The sequence below is a fragment of the Pecten maximus genome, chromosome 5, assembly GCF_902652985.1.
Source record: "Pecten maximus chromosome 5, xPecMax1.1, whole genome shotgun sequence".
Taxonomy (NCBI): Eukaryota; Metazoa; Mollusca; class Bivalvia; order Pectinida; family Pectinidae; genus Pecten; species Pecten maximus.
The window spans coordinates 1,257,284-1,279,689 of NC_047019.1; the positions used below are offsets into that span (position 1 = coordinate 1,257,284).

At 35.8% G+C, this 22,406-nt stretch overlaps 1 protein-coding gene across 1 annotated transcript in view; it reads left to right on the top strand.

Moving 5' to 3' along the window:
* The first annotated feature begins 3,197 nt into the window (after positions 1-3,197).
* Positions 3,198-22,406, top strand: part of LOC117326793 (cyclic AMP-responsive element-binding protein 3-like protein 2) — a 28,319-nt gene continuing 9,110 nt past the window's right edge. The window contains exons 1-2 of the mRNA XM_033883518.1: positions 3,198-3,459; positions 20,339-20,522. Of these exons, the coding sequence (XP_033739409.1) occupies positions 3,358-3,459; positions 20,339-20,522 (286 nt within the window). The 5' untranslated portion in view covers positions 3,198-3,357. The remainder of the gene's footprint in view (positions 3,460-20,338; positions 20,523-22,406) is intronic.

Here is a 22,406-nt window from a genome sequence, read left to right on the forward strand (position 1 = left end):
CTCCCCCTGACGTAAAGCCTCCCCCTCCACTAACGTAAAGCCTCCCACTCCCCTAACGTAAAGCCTCCCCTCCTCCTAAAGTAAAGCCCCCCTCCCCTAACGTAAAGCCTCCTCCTCCCCCTAACGTAAAGCCTCCTCCTCCCCCTAACGTAAAGCCTCCCCCTCCCCTAACGTAAAGCCTCCCCCTCCCCTAACGTAAAGCCTCTCCCTCCCCTAACGTAAAGCCTCCCCCTCCCCCTAACGTAAAGCCCTCTCCCCCTAACGTAAAGCATCCCCTCCCCCTAACGTAAAGCCTCCCCCTCCCCTAACTTAAAGCCTCCCCCTCCCCCTATCGTAAAGCCCCCTCCCTAACGTAAAACCATCTCCCTCCCTCTAACGTAAAGCATCCCCCTCCCCCTATCGTAAAGCCCCTCCCTAACGTAAAATCCTCTCCCTCTAACGTAAAGTCCCCCTCTCCCTGACGTAAATCCCCTCTCCCCCTAACGTAAAGACCCCCCTCCCTAACGTAAAGTCTCCCCCTCCCCCTAACGTATAGCCCCCTTCCCGTAACGTAAAACCCTCTCCCCCTAACGTATAGCATCCCCTCCCCTAACGCAAAGCCTCTCCCTTCCCCTAACGTAAAGCCCCCTCCCCTAACGTAAAGCCTCCCCTCTCCTAACGTAAAGCCTCTTCCTCCCCCTAACGTAAAGCCCCCTCCCCCTGACGTAAAGCCTCTCCCTTCCCCTAATGTAAAGCCCCCTCCCCTAACGTAAAGCCTCCCCTCTCCTAACGTAAATCTCCTCTCCCCGTAGCGTAAAGCCCCCTCCCCTAACGTAAAGTCTCCCCCTCCCCTCCCCCTAACGTATAGCCCCCTCCCCCTAACGTAAAGCCCTCTCCCCCTAACGTAAAGCATCCCCTCCCCCATCGTAAAGCCTCCCCCTCCCCAAAACGTAAAGCCTCCCCCTAACGTAAAGCCCTCTCCCCTAACGTAAAGCCTCCCCCTCCCCTAACGTAAAGCCTCTCCCTCCCCTAACGTAAAGCCCTCTCCCCCTAACGTAAAGCCTCCCCCTCCCCTAACGTAAAGCCTCTCCCTCCCCTAACGTAAAGCCCTCTCCCCCTAACGTAAAGCCTCCCCCTCTCCTAACGTAAAGCCTCTCCCTCCCCCTAACGTAAAGCCCCCTCCCCTAACGTAAAGCCCCCTCCCCTAACGTAAAGCCTCCCCCTCCCCTAACGTAAAGCCCCCCTCCCCTAACGTAAAAGTCCCCCTCCCCCTAACGTAAAGCCCCCTCCCCCTAAAGTGAAGCCTCCTTCCCCCTAACGTAAAGCCCCCTCCCCTAACGTAAAGCCTTCCCCTCCCCTAACGTAAAGCCTCCCCCTCCCCCTATCGTAAAGCCCCTCTCCCCTATCGTAAAGCCTTCCCCTCCACCTAACGTAAATTGTTGTTACAGTATCTTGTTCTCTTCTCTTTCAAGTCGCGCATCAATGACTCCAAAACTCGTGACGTTGGAAACTATTATTAGAATACACAATACAGATACGGGTATTTTTCTTATAAAAATCACGATTTATGAAACTTAGTAGCTTTCGGTGACATTGGTGTAGGTGGGTTTTGATCAAAGTAGAAATGATCCAACATCGGCGGAGACCGACACGAACAGAATCAAGGTGTTGTTTACTCAATATCAAATCTTCAGATATATTTATTTCTATAACGATCGTACAGACTGGTTCTTTGACCGATTGCAATGTGCGCTTGTACATTTTCCGAGAATTAGAAATAGCGCATTGCTTTTTTGACAATATTCTGCTGATGATGAAATGATGTGAGCGTTTTAGCTCTAATCCTTACGACTCCTTAGTGTTACATCATTTATCATAATGTACAAGTGTAATATGATGGATGATATTTATAGTAAAAATGTATGCTTGGATACAAAAGATATAAAAGAAGATGGACAGTATAAAATTATTATCATTTAAAATGATTTTTGTGAGAAATGAATATGATAATTACGTAATACAACTTACCGGACATTTACAGGAGGTGATCTATAAATAGATTTCACATAGATGTGATGATAAACTTGATTGTAAATACTAGTTATATAAATCTCTGTCCAAGTTTCCAATCTCCTTCCTGTACTGTTATATTAACAACTAGACAAGTTTATATGACGATGGTTTATTCCAATAGTATTTTTATCAACTTTTTACGTAAATTTACATATACTGGACAAATAAGATTAAAATTGAACTCATCTACCGAATCATGGTTATAATGGGTTTAACTGTCTCTCCCGTAACCTGTGGGGTCTAAAGCTAATTCTGAATTATCTATAATGATTAATATCCAACTGTACTATTAATATACCAGGGCATTATTACTCATATATACCGGTAATTAATGTAGCCATGTGAATCATTATTGATAATATTTTAAAATCAAACTGATTAAATTCATTAATTATATTTGATTTTTTTTTTCAGGATATCAAAATAATAAAAAGGTCATGTTCCTAATTAGGTGAAGGGGGAAAGGTAAGGGTGTAAACTTTTGAAGAAAAAAAAATAAAGAAAAAATATGGACTTTGTTCAATCAAAGACCTTTGTGGGAAAATAAATATATTTATATTAGATATATATATTTATTATGGACATACAGAAGACGTCGCCAAGGGCACTGAAATTTGTTTCCCTCTAAACAGTTGCTCTAGTCCTATGTTATCAGGTAGGTAACAATTAAAAAAGACAGCAAAACAATGGGGTATTCATCTATATGGAAAACACTCATCATATGGCAGGTAAAATATTCTAAAGTTCTGATCATGTTGATTAACAAACATAATTTTGTTGTCTAATTACTGGGGGCGATATCACCTTCCCGTGTCAAAAACTACTGCCTGAGGAAGCAAGGTAACCCCGAGGTAACAGGTGGTTTCAGATGGGGAAGGTATTATTTTTAGACCAAGGCTTCTGATTGGTTGTTTTGAAGGCTATGACGATAGAGTCTTCTATCGCTCTGCAATGGAGTATTCATTCGCTAGTAGACTCGCGTGCAGGACGGATGATGAAATATTTATATAAGAAATAATGTCACAGTAGAAAGCAAGAAATTTATTAAGGTGTTTTTGTTGTGAAATATTATATTTGTGGATTTTTAACTCTTTGGATTATACACGAACATATAAAAGGTTATACTTACTAAAATAGTCCCTTCTCGGGCGTATTCATATATCACGTGTGTGTACTTCGGTCCTTATGCGAACCCACTTATTCTGACACAAGGTGGAGGAAAAGGAGCATTTTTCAACTGACTGACCCACGGGATTTCTGACCCATCCCTCGGGGTTTTAACGAACCCTATCGGGACAAACGACCATGGACCTGCTATACGAAAGCGACCATAACATTTGCGACATGGAAGACCCAGATATGGGCGAAATATTGGATCACGACGCTTTTCAATCCCCCTCATCAACAGTAAGTTGCCTTACAATAGATGGGTGTTTCCCATATGGAGTAAAAATTTCAAAGTAACATTTTACTTTTTTAACAGGAACTCAAAATGAATAAGTCAACTTTACTTTAAACTTTGTTTATATTGTTGTCTGTTTGTATTGTTACTTTTGTTAAGTTATTTAAAAATCGTGTTTTTTATTCTGACATTACGGCCATATGTTTTCATGTTGCGATATTACCACGCCCACCCGGCCGAGATACGGATGGGTACCTCTCTAACGATACCCGTTTGGGGGGTTGTTTGTCGGGTGTGGTCATTCCTGGAGATTATGTTTAAGGAGGAATTTTCAGTCTGAATGCCGGCTAAGTGGACAGGCACAGCATGCTTTCCAATGTTGGACACAGTCGCTCACGTGAATGAATTCATGCGTGAAGGAGCCAATACACAGGAGACACATACTATATACATTTATGTCAGCCGTTATAAAAATTATTTTAAAATTATTCAGAGTTCGTGATAACAAGCCTTAACGAATAATTGTACACCTATCATTCCCAAATTTTTATACAGATGTCGTAACAAAGAATATAATAAGCACAACAAGTTGAAGTAGGATTTATAAACCATTGAAAAACCAACTACTGTGAAATGTCAGTTAAGTCAGCTGATTCAAAAAGCCTCCTTAAGAAATGTTTTGTTTCGTCAGCTGATTTAAAAAAATCCTGACTTGACATAAATAAACCACCTCAGTCTGGTGGTCTGGCTGTGTAATTTGATAACACAACGTGTTACTGATGCTTCTGGGCCAGCTGCAGCAGCAAAATAAACTGCGACTCCATTTCAAACCAAAACATTCCCACAGTTGTTTTTTTATTCTAAGTTTCCCTGTTCAGATTGCAGTGTTGTATTATGGTAGTTATCAACTTTTAAAACACTTTAAGTTTTTTTTTTAATGTTATGATTGTTTAGATAAATTTTAATTTGCTATGTTCATATTTGTTTTACAAAGTATTGAAGTATGTCTATTTGGAAACCACAATTATCAATTTATTTAGAACATTGTAGATCAATGTATTTCTGTGTAATGATATTATTAATCAATACAGCAGGCCAATTTCTATTTCTTTATTAGTTTTTTGGGCAAAATTATTTAAGCTATTGATATTATTTGGCAACTTGTCACTAAAAGATTGATCAGTCTCCTCGCGTCATGTTTTCTCTCAGACAGAGTTAGACCAGGTAGTAAAATTAGCCATAAATTATTTCACCTGAACTTCCTGTCACAAATTAGTGTCATAGGAAAGACACTTCTGGGTTCCCCAGTAGTATCGGCTCCACGTACCTTGGTATGGAAAAAATGTTGACATATTTTGTTTTTAAATTTTTAAGTTGTCATGAAATTCTTAACTATGGATGCATGTGTGAATTCCAGCATAAGACAACATAAGTATAAGCATACACAAAGTGTATTACGAAATAAACAAACATGGACGGAATCAGGACTTACTATATATCATTTCTCTGGTCGATGGTCTTAATAATACAAAACTTTGGCCTGGCCTCAGCTTTGTAAAGAATTGATTCACACTGAGGGAAAAAAAACGCAACAATAGGCATGAAGAATAATTAGGTGTCGATTTCAGTAATTTGTTTTTGTGTTGTGGGGCTTTTAAATTATCTTAATTTACAGCTTTATAATTGTACTTATATTTTAACCTGTTTGTGGTATATACATCATGATTTATATTGTGTATGTAGCATTGTATATGTCATGGCCGTCGTATTGTTAAAATATGTCAAGACTATTGTTATTGTTTTAACGAAGCCGTGTTTTTTGTAGTAATTATGTTAAAATAAAGGCAATCTTGACAATTGTATACTAACTCGGAACTACTTCTTTTACAACGAGTCTCTTTAACCCACGCCGTGCTCTGGAAATTAACACGATGTGTATATAATCATGTCCAAACTGACGTCAGTCTGAAATTCCATTAACCCAAAAATAAATGTTATAATAATCATTTGAATAGGATCGTGGTTAAAGTTCCGATCTCCCTCCAGTAATGTTTGTACATTTGCTTTAGAAACGTCCTACAGTTTCACAATCATTCGTGCAGTGAGGCGTTACTTTCTATCCATAGTTCATGTGTACCAGTGATATAAATATCTTATACCGAGAATCATTTTCGTGTTTCTACCCGCTTCTATTTATACAGCGGTTAAAGCCAGTCGATCGAACGCATTGTATTACTTTAAAATTTACCTGGAGCACATATTTGAACATGTTTAAAAATAAATTATTGTTCAGGTTGGTCTTCAGATATTTTGAAGCAGTTTGTAATGAAGTAAAAATGGTAAATATTAGAGTATTAAAATGAGGTATATAGTGTATCTAGTACATGGAGATTTAAATGTTAAAAGGTTGTCAATGATTATTCTGTTTGCTTTCAAATTAATGCCACCATTTCAAATACAAATTCATTTACGAGCTGCTCATATGAAACTGTCATAAAAGTATTTATGAAAATGTTGTTTAAACAAGTACTGAAAGCAGTAATATTTTTTTACAACATACAAGTTTATTGCGAAGCATTGTGAATTTATATTACTAGACTTTAATATCTTCATTTTGGCTCCGGAAATTTATGGCAGATTGGCAAAATTGGTTTTTGACAGATTTATTTATTTTTTTTTATTAGATTATATATGATTAATAGCCAGTATTTCTTAACCATGCATGATAAAAATATTGATTGATATATATGATAAAATACAACCGGTACTATAAAAAATATTAAGTATTGTAGTTATATATAGCTGGCAGGTGATATTTTTTGTTTACATTTTTCTGACATATATCGCCCCGGGTGACCGGTAACTATTACTTCCCATAATAACCACTCATCTGGCCTAGAATCTAGAGTGACCTGAGGTCATTCAATGTCAGTTCCCCTGACCAGTACTGTCAGTAAGTTAGGGAGACAAAAGATTCACTGACACCTTCATAGCTGGCCAGCAGTTGTCTTTGTTTGGTGATGTAAGTTTGATGTTAGGAGCCTGGACAGCTTATTGACAGGTGTAACACTTTAAATTATCAGAGATTTATCTCTTCAGAAGGAGGACAGCTAGCATAATCTCGAGGACGACAAGCATTCGGTCAAAATTTATATTTGTATATAAAAATAATTTATGGTATAAAAAAACAATTACATAACATTTGATGTATTTGTTCTGACATAAAACAAACTAATTTTGGTATGAAATTTTTATTTGTGAAAATAAACAACTTAGGTAAGGGATAGTATCCCGTTTTGTTGAAGTGTTTACATTTGTGAAGCTGAATTTTCTGTGGCCTAATAATACATTCTGGGAAACTACTAAGCTGGATTTTTAGAAGGAAATAAAACTGATTGATATAACTTCCTGTATGGTAATTCTGACAGATATAAATATACAATGTGTATGTTACATAAATACCAGTAGAAAACATATTACTGATACAGCTTCCGATTTCCATAAAAATACCATAAAATCATAGACAAGATAAAGAAATTCCATGTCATTGATACCGCTGTTTGTGACATATACATGACCTTCACATTTTTACGCTTGAGTGAACTTTGCGGTTGTGTATTAAATTTACACAGTAAAGTAGACTAAATTTAATTACTGCAGAAAACAAATATATCAATATCTCTGTAAATTGTTTTATTGTCATCTTAAAAATATCATTCCAATACTTTTATTGATAGTACATTCATAATCTTCGTTTTCTAACATGTGTGTACCTTTGTATACCCTAACGAGATCAGACAGGTATATATTACCTGTGTAGCCCACCTGTACTGGAGATAAAACTGTGACCTAAAATACCTATATGACCCCTGCTGTGGTATATAATCACACGATACTTTGTCATATGCTTCCTACATGGCTTTGGAGGCTGGGGAGTACAACACCAGTCTTTCTGTAGCAGTGCTGGCAGTATGTCAGCTTCTGGTACAGAGGCTGAATCATAAACATGGCAGACTTCATCATCCTAATGATATATCACTACTTCCTTATAACATAATTCTTTTCATGGCAGCTGGATGTTCCTGTTCATTAAAAAACACCCAGATATGCATGTTTTTGAGTTATGGAGCAATAACGACCTATGACATTTGATAAAAGATGTATCGGTACTATAATGTTATTGGTAGTGATATAAGCTATTTATTGATGTACCTTCTATTAATAGATATTGGGTCTACAATATTTTAATGAGTGACTGTTAATTTGTGTCAGTGAGTTTTCAAAGCAATATAAGTCTTAACCAAGCTATCGGACCTATCTGCAAATATGAACTTAGAGGTTTTGAGCTGCAGTTAAAATTTAGAATAATTATCAATGTCCGCTTTTAATGATTAAATGGGTTTTTGACGACAAACAGCAGTTAATTTTTATGTGGAACATGTCGCATAATTAACTACAAAACAATTGTATTACATTATTTTGTATTACTATCTATGTAGCTTATATATAGTATAGATATTAAATGTACATTGGAAGTGTAAGGCGGTTCGAAGGACATCCTGTCGGATCAAAACAAAGTTTAATTTGTATGTTGTGAGGTCAGGAACATCCGAGGAGAAGGAAGTGCCCATTTGAGGTTGTCTGAGTCGCGGTGTTTCCATTGACATTTTTTCGTAGCCAAGTTGCGTAAACTTGTATTTACTATATATGTATCTAAGTTAGACTCCTGTATCTGTTGATACCCGGAACTCTGTACGGGTAACACATTGATGGGTATTCTATTTCAAATTGTCATAATACACCATATATATATATATATAGGGTCTAGTAAGTATATATATATATTTTTGTAATTAATATATTAATGTCAATATACCATATTATTTTATATATATATATATGTTTGTAATGAAGATATTGACTTACTGGATATTTATGCCATATCTATGTAACATGTGTTTATCTGCCTACACAAACATATTGGTGTCAGTCTATTTTCTGGATTAAAATGCTCCAGTAATAGTTAGCGTAGGTTTGCCTGAGAATGTATCAATAAGCTTCTTATATCATTGTCCAAAGTCTGGACTCCGTAATCACTAATGTGATGATAACCACGTAAGTCCATCAAAGTCCACGGACAATCCTCGCGATGTTTACTAGGGATGTTTACTATGATCTCACATGTATATATATGTGATATTTTCTGTTGATATTTTGAACCTTGACATGGGCCCTAGGTGTTATGTATAAGGGTACTTGACTTTTAGATCGTTTACCTGGGTAGAGCATCAGCTGGTGTGAAATTTGTGTATAACTTAAATGTTAACAAAACAAATGTCTAAAAATAGACTAAATTTTTTTTTTAATTTTATCATTTTCTTTCTCATTCTTTAATTTAGATACATGTTTTTTGTAGAATTTTTGAAAATCTGAATTTGAAAATATCCATGTAGATTAAAATACAGCTTTCTTTTTTTTTTTACACGAATGTGCTATACCTGTGTAAATCTATGTATACCCAGCAATAATCCATTCCCTGTCGAGTCGAAGTTTGTGTTACTACAGGATAAATACGGTATATACATCCATCAGTCTATAGGCTATGTGATAGATTGGCCAACTTATTCATTTTTGTCACCGAGCCCTTTAAACTGTCTTCAAACTGTTTGCACAAATCCTTATATAGTTCACACAGACAGCTTGTTTGAAGTGGAAAAAAGGGGAGATAATGTGTGGGGTATATTAATCAGATGTTAGCGGTATTTAATCTGAAGAAATATTTTACAATATAACTGTATAGTAAGGAATTCTCCGGTCATGTGATAGTTAAGCTTCTCCGATCTGGATGGGATAGGGTCAAACATAGCTCAGCCAGGTCAATCGATTGTTGTTGTATTAACAACTTCGGCTACATTTAAGGATTACTGGTTGTGTGCCATTCCTGTGTAGATACAGTATTGGTATGATGCTATGTAATGTTAGGTGATTTTGTAGAGTAATTAACACTTAAACCCGCTTAAGTCTTCACCATGAAATGCTCAGGTCATGCTGTTACGGAAAAAGGTAGAAATAGATCGTGCAGGTTGATGTGACAACGTGTTGAATATGGTCCCTGTCACTAAACTGTTTCTTCATATTTAGCACTTACAGGGCTAGGTTTTGTCAGGCCAGAGATTCCACTTCAGTTCCTATCGGGGCCACTCAGACAGAATATATGTTTTTAAATGTGTATATCATAAACAAATGCTAGTCTAATTGGACAGGTAAATTTGGTGGAGGTAACTCGTGTTTTCTGTAAGGTCGGGATCATTACCACTATGAGACTACCGACACATGCTTTAAGACATTGTTTGGTAATATATAACTGTTATAAGTTATTACATAAAGTATTGGTGGAAACTGTCAGGTAACGGGCCATATAAACAGAGTCATTAATCTTACAGAGCAGGATGTGTGTTACTTTACCTGAGCGAGTCATCCCTTGCCTGTCTGAACCAAAATTAGCAATATTAACCTGAGTCCCATAAGAGTTTGTTTACATTTGTTGACTGTTTTTTGATCGGATGTAACTTGTAAACTCCATGGTCATCAGTATGTCCTGAACACTCCTAATCCCTCGCCTGCTAAGTAACGCATACAAAAGAATGATTTAAACTTTTTCTTCAGTGTTTATGTCAACGCCAGCCTTTTTGTTGCCAAATTGGAAAATTTTGCGTTGCCAGTTTATGTTATGGATGCACCTGTTTAAAATCTTACCTATGTAAAAGTTTTAATCAAATTCACATGTTAAATTTCAATGTAAGATTTAAAAGCAAACGCAAATGGTATATTAGGAAATAAGATAATTGATGGCAGTCTTTTCAAGTTTTTTGAAAACTTGAATGATTTAGTGTCTAGGAGGCCATTTTAATGCGATGAAATCCCAATTAATCACACATCCATTTACTATATTTAAATTGTTGTGCACTAAAAGCTGTGATTAGGATTTGCCAATATACTTTAAAGTCTATATAGAAATCAATTATAATCCCCTTTCTACTGCATCAAGATAAATTGACAAAATGGAAACATTTTAATATCAAACCTAAAAGTCATATATACCTGAAAAGGGACCAAGAAAATTAATAATTTGGAGAGTTTTTTTTCCAAAAAAATATCTAGAAGACTTCCTTACCCAAGGTAACAAGTAATATAAATTATCCTGTACAGAAACTTGTTTATATACTAGTAGATATATTTTTGAAATATTACATAATCTTTTAATTCTATAGACGACCAGAGTTTAGTGTTACCAGGCATCAATGTATATTATTCCAGAATAGAAAGTTTAAGATTGCTGGAATCTTGCAATTTGAGAGGGTTATTTAGATTAGATAGTACGTGTATCAGTGTGGCTGGTCCGACTAGATCTAATGTGAGATCAGAGTCAGGAGAAAGTTCTGGAATTGAGATGAGGCGTGAAAACTACAGTTCTTCATATAAGTTGGTATTATCAGCCGTCAGCCATGTGTTTATCTGAAAGTTTACTGGTAAGTCCAGGTGAGGAAATATATGGTACTATCTGATCATGCCGCATTATACCTGGGAACACAACACATGTCTCTTGGACTAACTTGATCTCGTGATTGGTTAGCTTCAAACTCAGAATGAGGCTCATAGGGAAGCATAAATTTTCACCAAAAAATCATTCTAATAGACTTATATTTCGCTTTGAATATTTTTTTGAAAATTAAAAAAGTTTTTTGTAGCAGAAATATTGCCATGTATTAAGTGTAAGTTACCAATTGGTGTTAGATTTCGTGAAATGAAATGTACAATACTGAAGGAAATGTGTCTCAGACGATCTGACCCAACCCTTGTAGTTTAGTTAGCATTGTCTATAGCTGTTCCTTCTGATTTCTGCTGGACGCCATTGTAAATGTCTAGTTTTATCATATTGTGAATTTCTCACACAAGGGATTAAATACTTTCTCTTGAAAAAGTATCTTAACTACAACTGAATTAATCGAGGACAATATCGTAAGTTTTGTCACTGGAAGTTCACAATATGTCGTGGAAATACCGAAAATACCAATATCAAAACTCGACCTCTGTAAGTACTGCTTTCATCTTTCATTGTCTCCTACAAAAATATGTTTTAAAAGTTGATTAGAAAGTTATGTTTAGATATAGAATGAAGCTGGTGACATCAACAGGTTTCACATGGGGAGCCTCTTGAGGTCCGATAGGTACTTGTGAGGCCTGAAGGGTTCGCAGGACCCTGAGAACACAAAATGTGTTTGGAGTGAAATGCGATTCAATGATGACACTGGTTGTAGTTGACATGGTCACATGATAATGTGATGTTGAAACAACCCCAAACTGTTATTTACAATTTGCTGAAACACTGCTGCATATTTATATAACATGATGGGAAAGTCGAGCTCAGGCAAAATGTCACTCAAATTTCACTTGTATGATCTCCACTGAGAAAATTACAGTGTAGATTTATTTATAGACAAATTTGACATCATCGTTACTCCCAAAACAAAGAAATGTCAGTTTTCTTTCAAATGTGTATACAGCTTGCTGTGTCGGTCAAGTGGCCTGGGCAAGATCGACCTTCATGTGTACATGTTAGAGTGTGACCATATTAAAAGCATTGATTCACAATATGGTTATTTTGAAGAGTCACTCGGGACAGATGTAGCTTTCTACTTACATAAATGTACAGTGATCATTCTTAAGATTATATTACTTATATTAATGCCCCGTTGTTTTTTGACAGAATTTATAGCATCCTGTGTTACGAAGGTTTGTATAGAGATTTAAGTGTTTAATCATAACTTACTCTACATTATAAATGGCTACAAGTCAATAGGATATTATGAATTGTACGCTGAACTCCTTGATTCAAGAAGATCTATACATGATAAAGTTTTTTACAAAACAGAATGTTTTACGATGGACATCCATTTACAGCGATCCATCCATTTACAGCATTCTATTTCCCTTTTGTTTGCCAATGATAAAAGACATCATTCTTTAATCATCAATTTCCTTTCAATATCCTATTCCTTTTGTATTGGATACATAATAGAATTTGTTTTCATCTCTTAGCCATTAAATAATGGATACCTGTCCGGGATCTGTGGCCGGAGTTAACTCCCCTGATAGAACAGGTGGTTTTCTTGGGTCATTAAGTAGGTATATGTTGTATATGTATTAATCAATACTTACTCCTTATTATCCCTTACATCAGGTAAAAACTACTTAACAAAAACAGATGTGAGAGCTCAGATATATGCTAATATAATGTTTATGTTTTTTGTTGGTCGACTGGAAAAAGATAAAAAAGAAACATGTTGTGTTTTATAATAAGATCTATTGTATCGACAAAAGATAAAAGTGATGTATATTTATACTTACAAAGTTTATAGACGGCCAGTGACATTAATATACTGAAGTATATATACCATAATTGACAGATTAAATGTACAGTGATAATTGTAGGTATCTATCAGTTAATTTCGGACAATTCTTTCAAATTTCCTATTTTTCTACAAAAGACAAAGGTTTCTTGTATTGTACTTGAGTGTAGGTGTATAAATTATAAATACATTACCGAATCTATCTGACTAAAAACCCTGTCCATCGTGTCGAGGTTTAAGTGTTTGGTTTATTTAAGGATTGAATAAAGTTATGTTGAATTATTCAATCCTTATATTTATATTTTTTTGATATTTTTGTATAATATTTTGTCCTTGACAAATAGGGACTTGTGCAAGTCTACCACAGAACTTACCGAAATGTACGTCATCACTCTTCGTCTACATATGGTTATTACTTAATAACTTAATAATGAATTAAAACAAATATTATTTTTAATGGAATTTAATTCATATAAATATGATCACCTTAGAAAAGGAATTGAAAAAATGTAGTCCATGCTCGACAAATGTATTCCTACGCCGGACTTGATATAGTTCATTGAAAAATCACTGGAGTTAACTGTGGTAGGTTCATTGTGTCTGAATTAAGTGGAAATATAAATATTACAGGATAAATACGGTATAATTGAGGTTTTTCTCCCTGATAACTACGGTAATATACATTGGTACTGAGTCACTATTGATTAAATCTCCCCACAGAATTGGTGTAGAATCTATAAAAATACTCTACTATAGCGTGTCATAAAATATGTATGGAAGACTAGAGGTTGGACAATTAACATAATACATTGCTATAATGTACGAATGTTTCTAATTAGAACTGGAGATAAAAATAACAAATATGTCAAATGTATCATACAACATGTTTTTTCATGTAAAATAATACTTGATGTAGAAAATAGAGACTTATACAATATGTTTCGTACCATTGTGGGCATGGCACATATCATTAAGCAATTAATATGCTTACACTAATTGATAAAAAATATATATTAACGTTATGATGAAATGAGATACATGGTTGGCCGGACACCTTTTATATAATTATACAAAATGTATACAGATGAAATCAGTAGGTAAACGTCAGTTTGACGGGATGAGTTTAATCGAGGGACAAGTGTACGGGAGGTGTTGATGTATCGCAGTGTATGGTGATAATTAAACAATGAGTGGTCTGTCTGTCGTCTCGACCAGTCGACCATCACTTAAAACTTTATAAATGTTGCTTGCTTCATAGTTCAGGAGCTCAAGTAAGGTTTATCATACTTTTGACAGAGAAAGATTGAAAATATTTGATGTACTCTAATCCAAAGATGCAATGTCTGCAAATTAATTGCCACATCAGTGAAATATTAGTTTCCTAAAACACACTGGGCTTATCACTTGGATAAGTATGGTGGTTTGTCCGTCGGTTTATTAATTTCTATAATTGCTGAGTCATTAAATCAACTGTTTTAAAATGAATTTTTTTATGCCATTATTAATGGATTTTGTACATCACAAGAATTAGAAGATGACATGATATGCAAGGGCCCAGACAGAAAATTAAACATCTTCTCTCAACTACTTCAGACATAATTTATACAATTTAAATAGCAATTGGAAATATATATAATCTGTAATTATTTACCATCAAGTTGTAATAAACAAATTCAAAGAAATTGTTTTTTTAATAAAAAAAATTATGTGGTTAACAATGCAAGCAACCCATGACTTATAGACATGTTGATGTAAAATGTGTTGTTTTGAAAACCAGCGAGGTCAAGAACCACCTGATTGGCTGATGAAATTTCAAACCGCCTGGGAACAGAATCTGTGTATTACTACTAACGCTATGATAAAGTGTCCCTCCTGACAACTAGTCTGCTGAGAGGGCAGTAGCCCCGGAGACCATTGACCCCTAAACCTAGGGGTCACTTGTCAGCAGCTAGCACAAATCTCTAGATCTCCAAGAGTTCCGGATCAGAGGTTGCAGTGGTGCTTGTTCTCAAACAATTGTTTATCTTACGTTTAATTTTGTAAGAAGACCTGGTTGTATAGTTTTACTTACACTGCTGACGAAAAGTTCATCAGTTCAGTTTTCATTTCAAAACTGTAACACAAGTGTTTTCATTTGAACCCTCCAGTGTGTCTGGGTTTCGTATTCCTTTTGTCGAAGTTTCAGGAAGAAGACATTCATCATACAGTTGTATGAAGTTTAAAGCTCCCTTGTTACCAGTGTTGTGTTTCATATTACAGAGTTTCTGTCAAATTTACGCAGACACTTATTTAAAACATGTGTGTGTGTGTGTGTTCAGACGGCCTTCGCAGTATTATATTTTTGAGAAACTATAAAATACATGTACATTACAAAGGTAGGAGAGTCGTGTTTCCTGTGCACAGTTTGTGTACACAAACATGCAATTACAGATGAAAAAAACAGTTAGTGCCAGAACTTTAATAAAACTTTGATTTCTGTGGGAAAACATGGGTTGAGTTTCGAGTATCAAACATACTTATGAGAAAGCTCTTTCCGATAATTTGTTTTATCGCACACATGATGAAAGTCAAAACCCCAGTTTCATCAGCTTAGACAGTGAAACTGCTGTAACAGCAGAAAATATTTTAAAAACAAACTGACGCAATATTTTCCGGTTCCAGTTCCTGGGCTGACATATTTTAGCTCTTGATTAAAGATTTGTGAACCATTCAAGATTTTTAATGAATTACAGTATTTGGCCAGTAATAACAGATGCTTATGGCCGGCCGCCATAGGTTATTAATTTTCTACAATAAGCCCCTTACTTGGTGTCAAAGTTCGTGTGTTGGCCAGCTGGCCCCCTTTTAGCTTCTTGAGGGGTAAATGAACTACATGTTATATTGTTAAAGGGAGATAATTGCTGTACATATATAGTAGTATACACCCTTAACTCAAATCATGGGTACATGATGATCGTAACAATGGTAAAGGTTTTGTACACATATGTGTTGAGTTTCCATATTTATGGTAATTTGAGAAATCCCTCGCTGAGATTTGCTAATTATCCATCAGATTATCCAGTAATTGTCACTAATTAGGTGTAGTGGTGTATAATTACCACCATTTTATGGTAGAGAAGGTCAGTATTTTATGGAAGGTGGACCAATGGGAGCATGTTACAATGTCTACTAGGGGAGTATGGTTTGAGATTTTACTGTTGTAGGGTCATTACACTTTGTACAGTACCTAAATCTGACAAATTATCTGGTATCTTGTAATAACAATATGGGACGTATTGTCCTACTGGACGTTATAACGGTTTACCTATCCCCGAATCCCTGCTCACAAACACACACACGCATGCATGCACAGAATATTAACCTGTGTATAATATGACAAATTAAATTAGGAAGTTGAATTTAATTTTTCAAAAAAAAGAAAAAAATTAGATGGATCTAGTATTCAAATGTCTATCTAACATGTAGATATAACATGTCGGAAACTATATATACACCAATTTAAACTTGAAATATCCTGTCTATAAGATTTTTATACACCTTGTGTACACTAGATCACGATCGCAGAAAGGCTTGGATAAAATGTCTGTCATAAATTTTATTTAAAATAATAAAATGAATGCAAAAACACTTGTTGGCTGGCTCAGATTGTATAACTAGCCTGAAGTACTGCCGGTTTCCTGGTAGGTTTTGTCTAGACAGGGGAGGGGGAGGCTCAAACTCGTGGAGGAGAGGAGGGGGAATCGTACCTGGTACACTCGTGGGAATATATCGTAGGTATATATATCAGGTATATGTGTTTCTATAGTAATGATGACTCTTGATATTATTAAAGGTCACACTTGGGTGGGTTGTTATTTTTAATTGACTGACACCGTGCAATATTTGGCTAGCTGCGACGTCACTTAGGAGTTTTTCGCTTTCCGCTGACTGCACCAATTGTTGATCAAAATATTTGGACAGAAACACCTTGAATTAGTGATGAATATCTTTCAACAAAAGTTCTATTGATGATACAAGAGTTATTTAGACTCCAAACATACTCTCCGCAGGCTTAACAATTTAAATAAAAGATGACTGTCCACAATTCAGCTGATCGGCAGAGATACTGGAGTAATATTATATAGCTGATCGACAGAGATGGGTGGATTATATTTTCCGGGTACTTAAGCAACCATTGAATCCAGAAAATGGCCTGCACAGTGAGTTTGATGATGTTTGACGCTATTTATAGCGAGGGTAGGGTGTGGCAGTAGGCACGACGGGTATCTAGAACGGACCAGATGTTGACGCAAACTTACTGTGTCTTTAAAGCTGTGCAAAGTACCGAGACGAAGTTAATGTATACTAGTATTGAGACAGATAATGTGTCGAGGGTGTGTCGATGGAGGAGAATTATGCACCCTAGATATAGATTGTGGACTAGAGCGTGTCTTCTGGGATTTATTAGGGAGTAGGGCACAGGTATATATATAAATACAATGGTTTCTAGGGTGGGTCTGTTTAGGAGGGCTGAAAGTAAATGGGCGGCGGCTCGTCTGTAAATAAAGGTGCAAAATTTTCTAATTTGTAAGCAACATCAAGTTATTACATCGTTATTATCGGAGTTAAAAATTAACACCTCTTCAGTAATAATCTTTTAAAAATGTGGTCATTTGAGGTACTGCAAAAGACATAACATGCCACATGTATATTCACTGCATAGAAATGTGGCCTTACATTTAATTTGCATTAGACAGGTTTTCTCCTGTGTGATAATATGTCCGAGGTACTGTATACAGCAGTTGATGACATCACGACGCAGTAATGAGCATGTCGAAACAACTCCTGTTTTTAACTGATGTTTGTACTTCGGCCTCATTACAATCGAGTGTTCACGATAATAAAGCAGAGAGATTCTTTGTTACAAGTTTTTTTAATTCCAAGGTCATTGACATACGTCATTTGAGAAATATTTCTTGACAGCAGCAGGCAATATGTGTTTTGTAATTAGTTGTTAACAGTTAACGAACTAATAACAGGTCATATATAGTGAAAAGACATGAGGCTATGGTAGACTACAACTTAAATGTTTATTTTATAGTCAAAGTAAAGGTCAAGGTCAAGGTGAGGAATCCATGTGATCTACGTGTGACGACAGTATTCCGTACCTACATACATATGTTTAAATGTCTTTACGAGTTCTAAGTGAACTCATTATGTGACGAGAGGGGAATGTTCCCTTGGCTGTCAATCATGTCCACACACAAGTCTGTGTTGAAGGAGGCCATTGTTGTTACAAGTGTCCTGCGGACATTTTCCTATGATGATGTCCTACTCTTTAAATGACGTCATACGGTTGAGATCAATGTCAAGCTGTTGTAAACAGCCAGTCTTACCGCTCGTCAGTAACATAACAGCCCTGTACTTCATATCCGGAATCAACATCTAATTGTTTTGTCATGATATTGATTGTATTTCTCCCACGTCTCGAGCTAAACCCTGGTAATATTGGATATAAATGTACTGAAGAAAAGTGTAATGAACAAGATATATATATATATATAGTTGGTAATTAACTGATAACATATATTAGTTTTGGATCAGATGCAAAATTTCTGTAATTTCAGCGTTTGATATTATTTGCACTTAAAATACATTTGGTGGGAAATTGTATGTTTTCCACAGAAGTCTTTAACTTGTAGTTCTAGTCATGAGGAACATGCTACATACTTCATACACTCGATCTGATTATCAAATGTTCTGAGTAATAACTGCACTGTACATTTCCTTCAATAAGCCTACCCCTGACTTTGAGTCAAAGTTTGTTTTGACCCCCTGGGTGAGTCAAAGTTTGATTTGACCCCCTGGGTGAGTCCAAGTTTGTGTTGACCCCTGGGTGAGTCCAAGTTTGTGTTGACCCCCTTGGGTGACTCAAAGTTTGATTTGACCCCCTGGGTGAGTCAAAGTTTGATTTGCCCCCCTGGGTGAGTCAAAGTTTGATTTGACCCCCTGGGTGAGTCCAAGTTTGTGTTGACCCCTGGGTGAGTCCAAGTTTGTGTTGACCCCCTGGGTGAGTCCAAGTTTGTGTTGACCCCTGGGTGAGTCAAAGTTTGTGTTGACCCCCTGGGTGAGTCCAAGTTTGAGTTGACCCCCTGGGTCAGTTATAGGGTAAACATTAAGTCAACAACTAGGTCATTACTGCATATCATGAAATGTCACTGTTTTGTAAGGAAAACTTGTAGAGTAGGATTACATACACTCAGTACCTACAGGGATATAGGTAATATGTAGACTTGTATTGAGGTCAGCTTCTCTGATAAAAAGATATTTTGACCAATATTTAGGTCATCAAAACAGATACAGGTATATATAGGTTACTTATGATAAAGTATCAGTTTTGATGTAAACACCTTATAGACAAATCATATGGTCGTTTATCTCACCTGACTGACGGCGTATTTAATTCATTAACACCTGTGTTAATTATAAATTACTATAGGTAGAATACTGCGCCCAAGCTGTGTTAGTAATGAGCCTAGTCTATAAAACATATGTTGCTGTCGTTGTTTCTGTATGCTTACACTTTGTATATATAATTCTGTTCCTGCCAATCAAACAATGATTGTCTGTAAATCATATGTACCTGATGTAAAGTTGTTTTATTACATCCCTAAACACATACATTGTAGTTATAGCAACTTGTATGTAACATATATGGTATAGATAGCTAGCATATCCTTAATTATTAAAACCGATTCTGTACAAACGGTCTTTGGCAGTATCTGTTAATACCGATTTTGTACAAACGGTCTTTGGTAGTATCTGTTAATACCGATTTTGTACAAACGGTCTTTGGTAGTATCTGTTAATACCGATTTTGTACAAACGGTCTTTGGTAGTATCTGTTAATACCGATTCTGTACCAAGTATGTAAGTCTTCAATATATCGTTAATATATATATATTTCGGGTAAACAGGTGTGTACTCGGGTAATTATATATTTGTATTTAAGTTCGTCAATCAGTCAATAGTTTATGAAAATGCCACAGGTAAGATGTACAATTGTACATGTAGATTTGTATGTAGTCGTAAAGTGTCACTCCCAGGCAGGTGTGAATGATTGTACATATATCCCGCACATGTATATCTTCCAAAGACTTATACAGGTGTAGATATAAATACGTCTGCCCACTAAACACCATGTGTACGTCTGCCCGCTAAAGCCCATGTATATATGGTTGCTCTAGGTTGAAAAATGGTTTCAGCTTGCATTTTGCATCGCCGATCAAGAAACAGAATTGTTTTCTGTTTGTACAGTACTATTGTTATTACAGGTAGATTAATTATTAAGATTATTTATCCAATTTGTTCTAAACAGAATCAGTATATAACATGATAATGTGATCAGTATAGATGTATGTTGTACCAGGGACACACTCTCCCTGCTGGCTTATGATTGCGATGTTTCTGACCAGAAAACATTTATATTTTCCAGAACTCAGAAGGAGGCTACATGGACGATTGGTTAAACAGTTTATTTGAAGACCCTGTCCTCAACGACAAGATGATCACGGAGGCTGTTCCGTCACCAAGGATACAGTCGGAACATAGCTATTCCATCAACAATGAACTACCCCAATCGCCCCTCGGACTCTCAAATATGGACTCGAATGTGGAAGGTGTGTGATCAGATGGCAGACTTATGAATGCATTTATGTTGAAGTTCATGTTATATTTTACGAGCGTCAGATCTTTTTTGGATGTTTTGGATGGATAAGATCTCATAATTATCCTAACATAAGTAACATAAACAGTAACATCAGAATAAAATGTTATTGATAGACACAAAAATAACAGTAAAAATTTGGCAACTTAAAATGAATTTAACAGTTACATTTTGAAAGTTTTAGACATGATGATATCTAAAAATTTAATTAACAACAAATAGACATGAAAACCCAAAATACCTCCGGGGACGTTCAGAAAAAAACAACACTTAATTACTCGTTAGAACGGTTCATTAACATTGAGACGACATATTGCACTAAAATGCTCTCAAGTCTTTGTTCATTAATCATCCATGCCAGCGTCTTTCTCTGAATACTTTACAATCCGTGCCAAAATTAAGTCACAAAAAGTCCCTGTACTTTACAATCCGTGCCAAAAGTCACAAAAAGTCCCGATGTTTGAACAGAGTTTAATGCACAACTTGCATTTTCTGCGTCAGTTTTCTGCGTCAATTTTCTGCGTCAACTGTGATTATCACACACAATGTCTGTATATATTTAACTGTAGATTTGGGGAAGTTTTCAGTCATCAAAAAATTTTAAAATTTCATACCCGAAGGACAAGAAGGCTTTGTGATAACAAATAGTCTTAAGATTAAAAATGCTGTGATGAACTGATGAATGTAGCCGTAAGATGTTTGCCTGGAAGACAGAACATGTCACGGAACTGTGGGTAATGGACGTGTAATGTTTTCACGCTTCATTACTTCGGATTCTGTAGGTTAGATTGGTTCACGCTTGGCTAGATATTACAAGATACCAGTTAAAATTGTAAAAGAATTCATTTTTGTGTGTAAGGGAGTTTGGGAGGGGGCTGAAAAACAACTATAGTAGTGATGTAGATGTAGACGAAATCTGTTGACATACAGATCTAGAGATGTTTAGAGGAAATTATATATAACTAGACTCGAAGGTGTTTGTCCCTATAGAGTAACATTTCACATACTGTAAGATTTAATACGATTTGTTAGGTAGTTATTTGAAACTATATACAATAAAGCATGATCACATTTAAATCTGTTTAAAATCATTCCTAGTTACCTTAAGGCTTCAATTTGTAAATGCTGTTATATATAATATTGAGTAATACAAAGCCATATTGTCAGTCTGCAGTTCAAATACAGTTTTATGCTGTATATAAACACACAGCCTCAGTCTGACTGTGGTCTTCTTCCATGGAACTCCCGGTGGCAAATTGGCAATGCTATTCATGCTTTTAATTACACTATCTACATTGACACAAGGTACCTCTCTTATTTAGCTAACACAATAATGGGATTTGTGTAGACCAGCGTATTTCACCCTTCTAAAGGTCGTCTGGAAAGTTTAAACACCTGAGCAACTTATAACCAAGCCATTTTTGGGGTGTACGAAAAAGTAACGAGTTTCCATCTATTAGAAATCCTGATTCGGAATGATCTAAGTTCTTTATTTTTTCTGACCTTGCTTAATTCATTTTGTGTGATTATGATTTGATCCAGCCCATACTATTTGATTACCTATAAATTACCTTTTCTTTATTTACACACTTCACTTTAACTTGAAGGTGGTGAATCTACATTTATAAAGATCAAATAAAAACATTTTGAGCAAGTAATTATATATCTATGTGTATGGCATACTAAAGTGTCTAATGATACATTTGATACTGAAAAAGATTCTTCCTTAGGGCAAATGTTTTTTTTTGCTATTTTTTTTTTTTTTTTTACCTTAACATCAAATGATTTGACCTTAAGTGTAAAGTATCATATTTTACATTAATTAGGTCAGAATGTC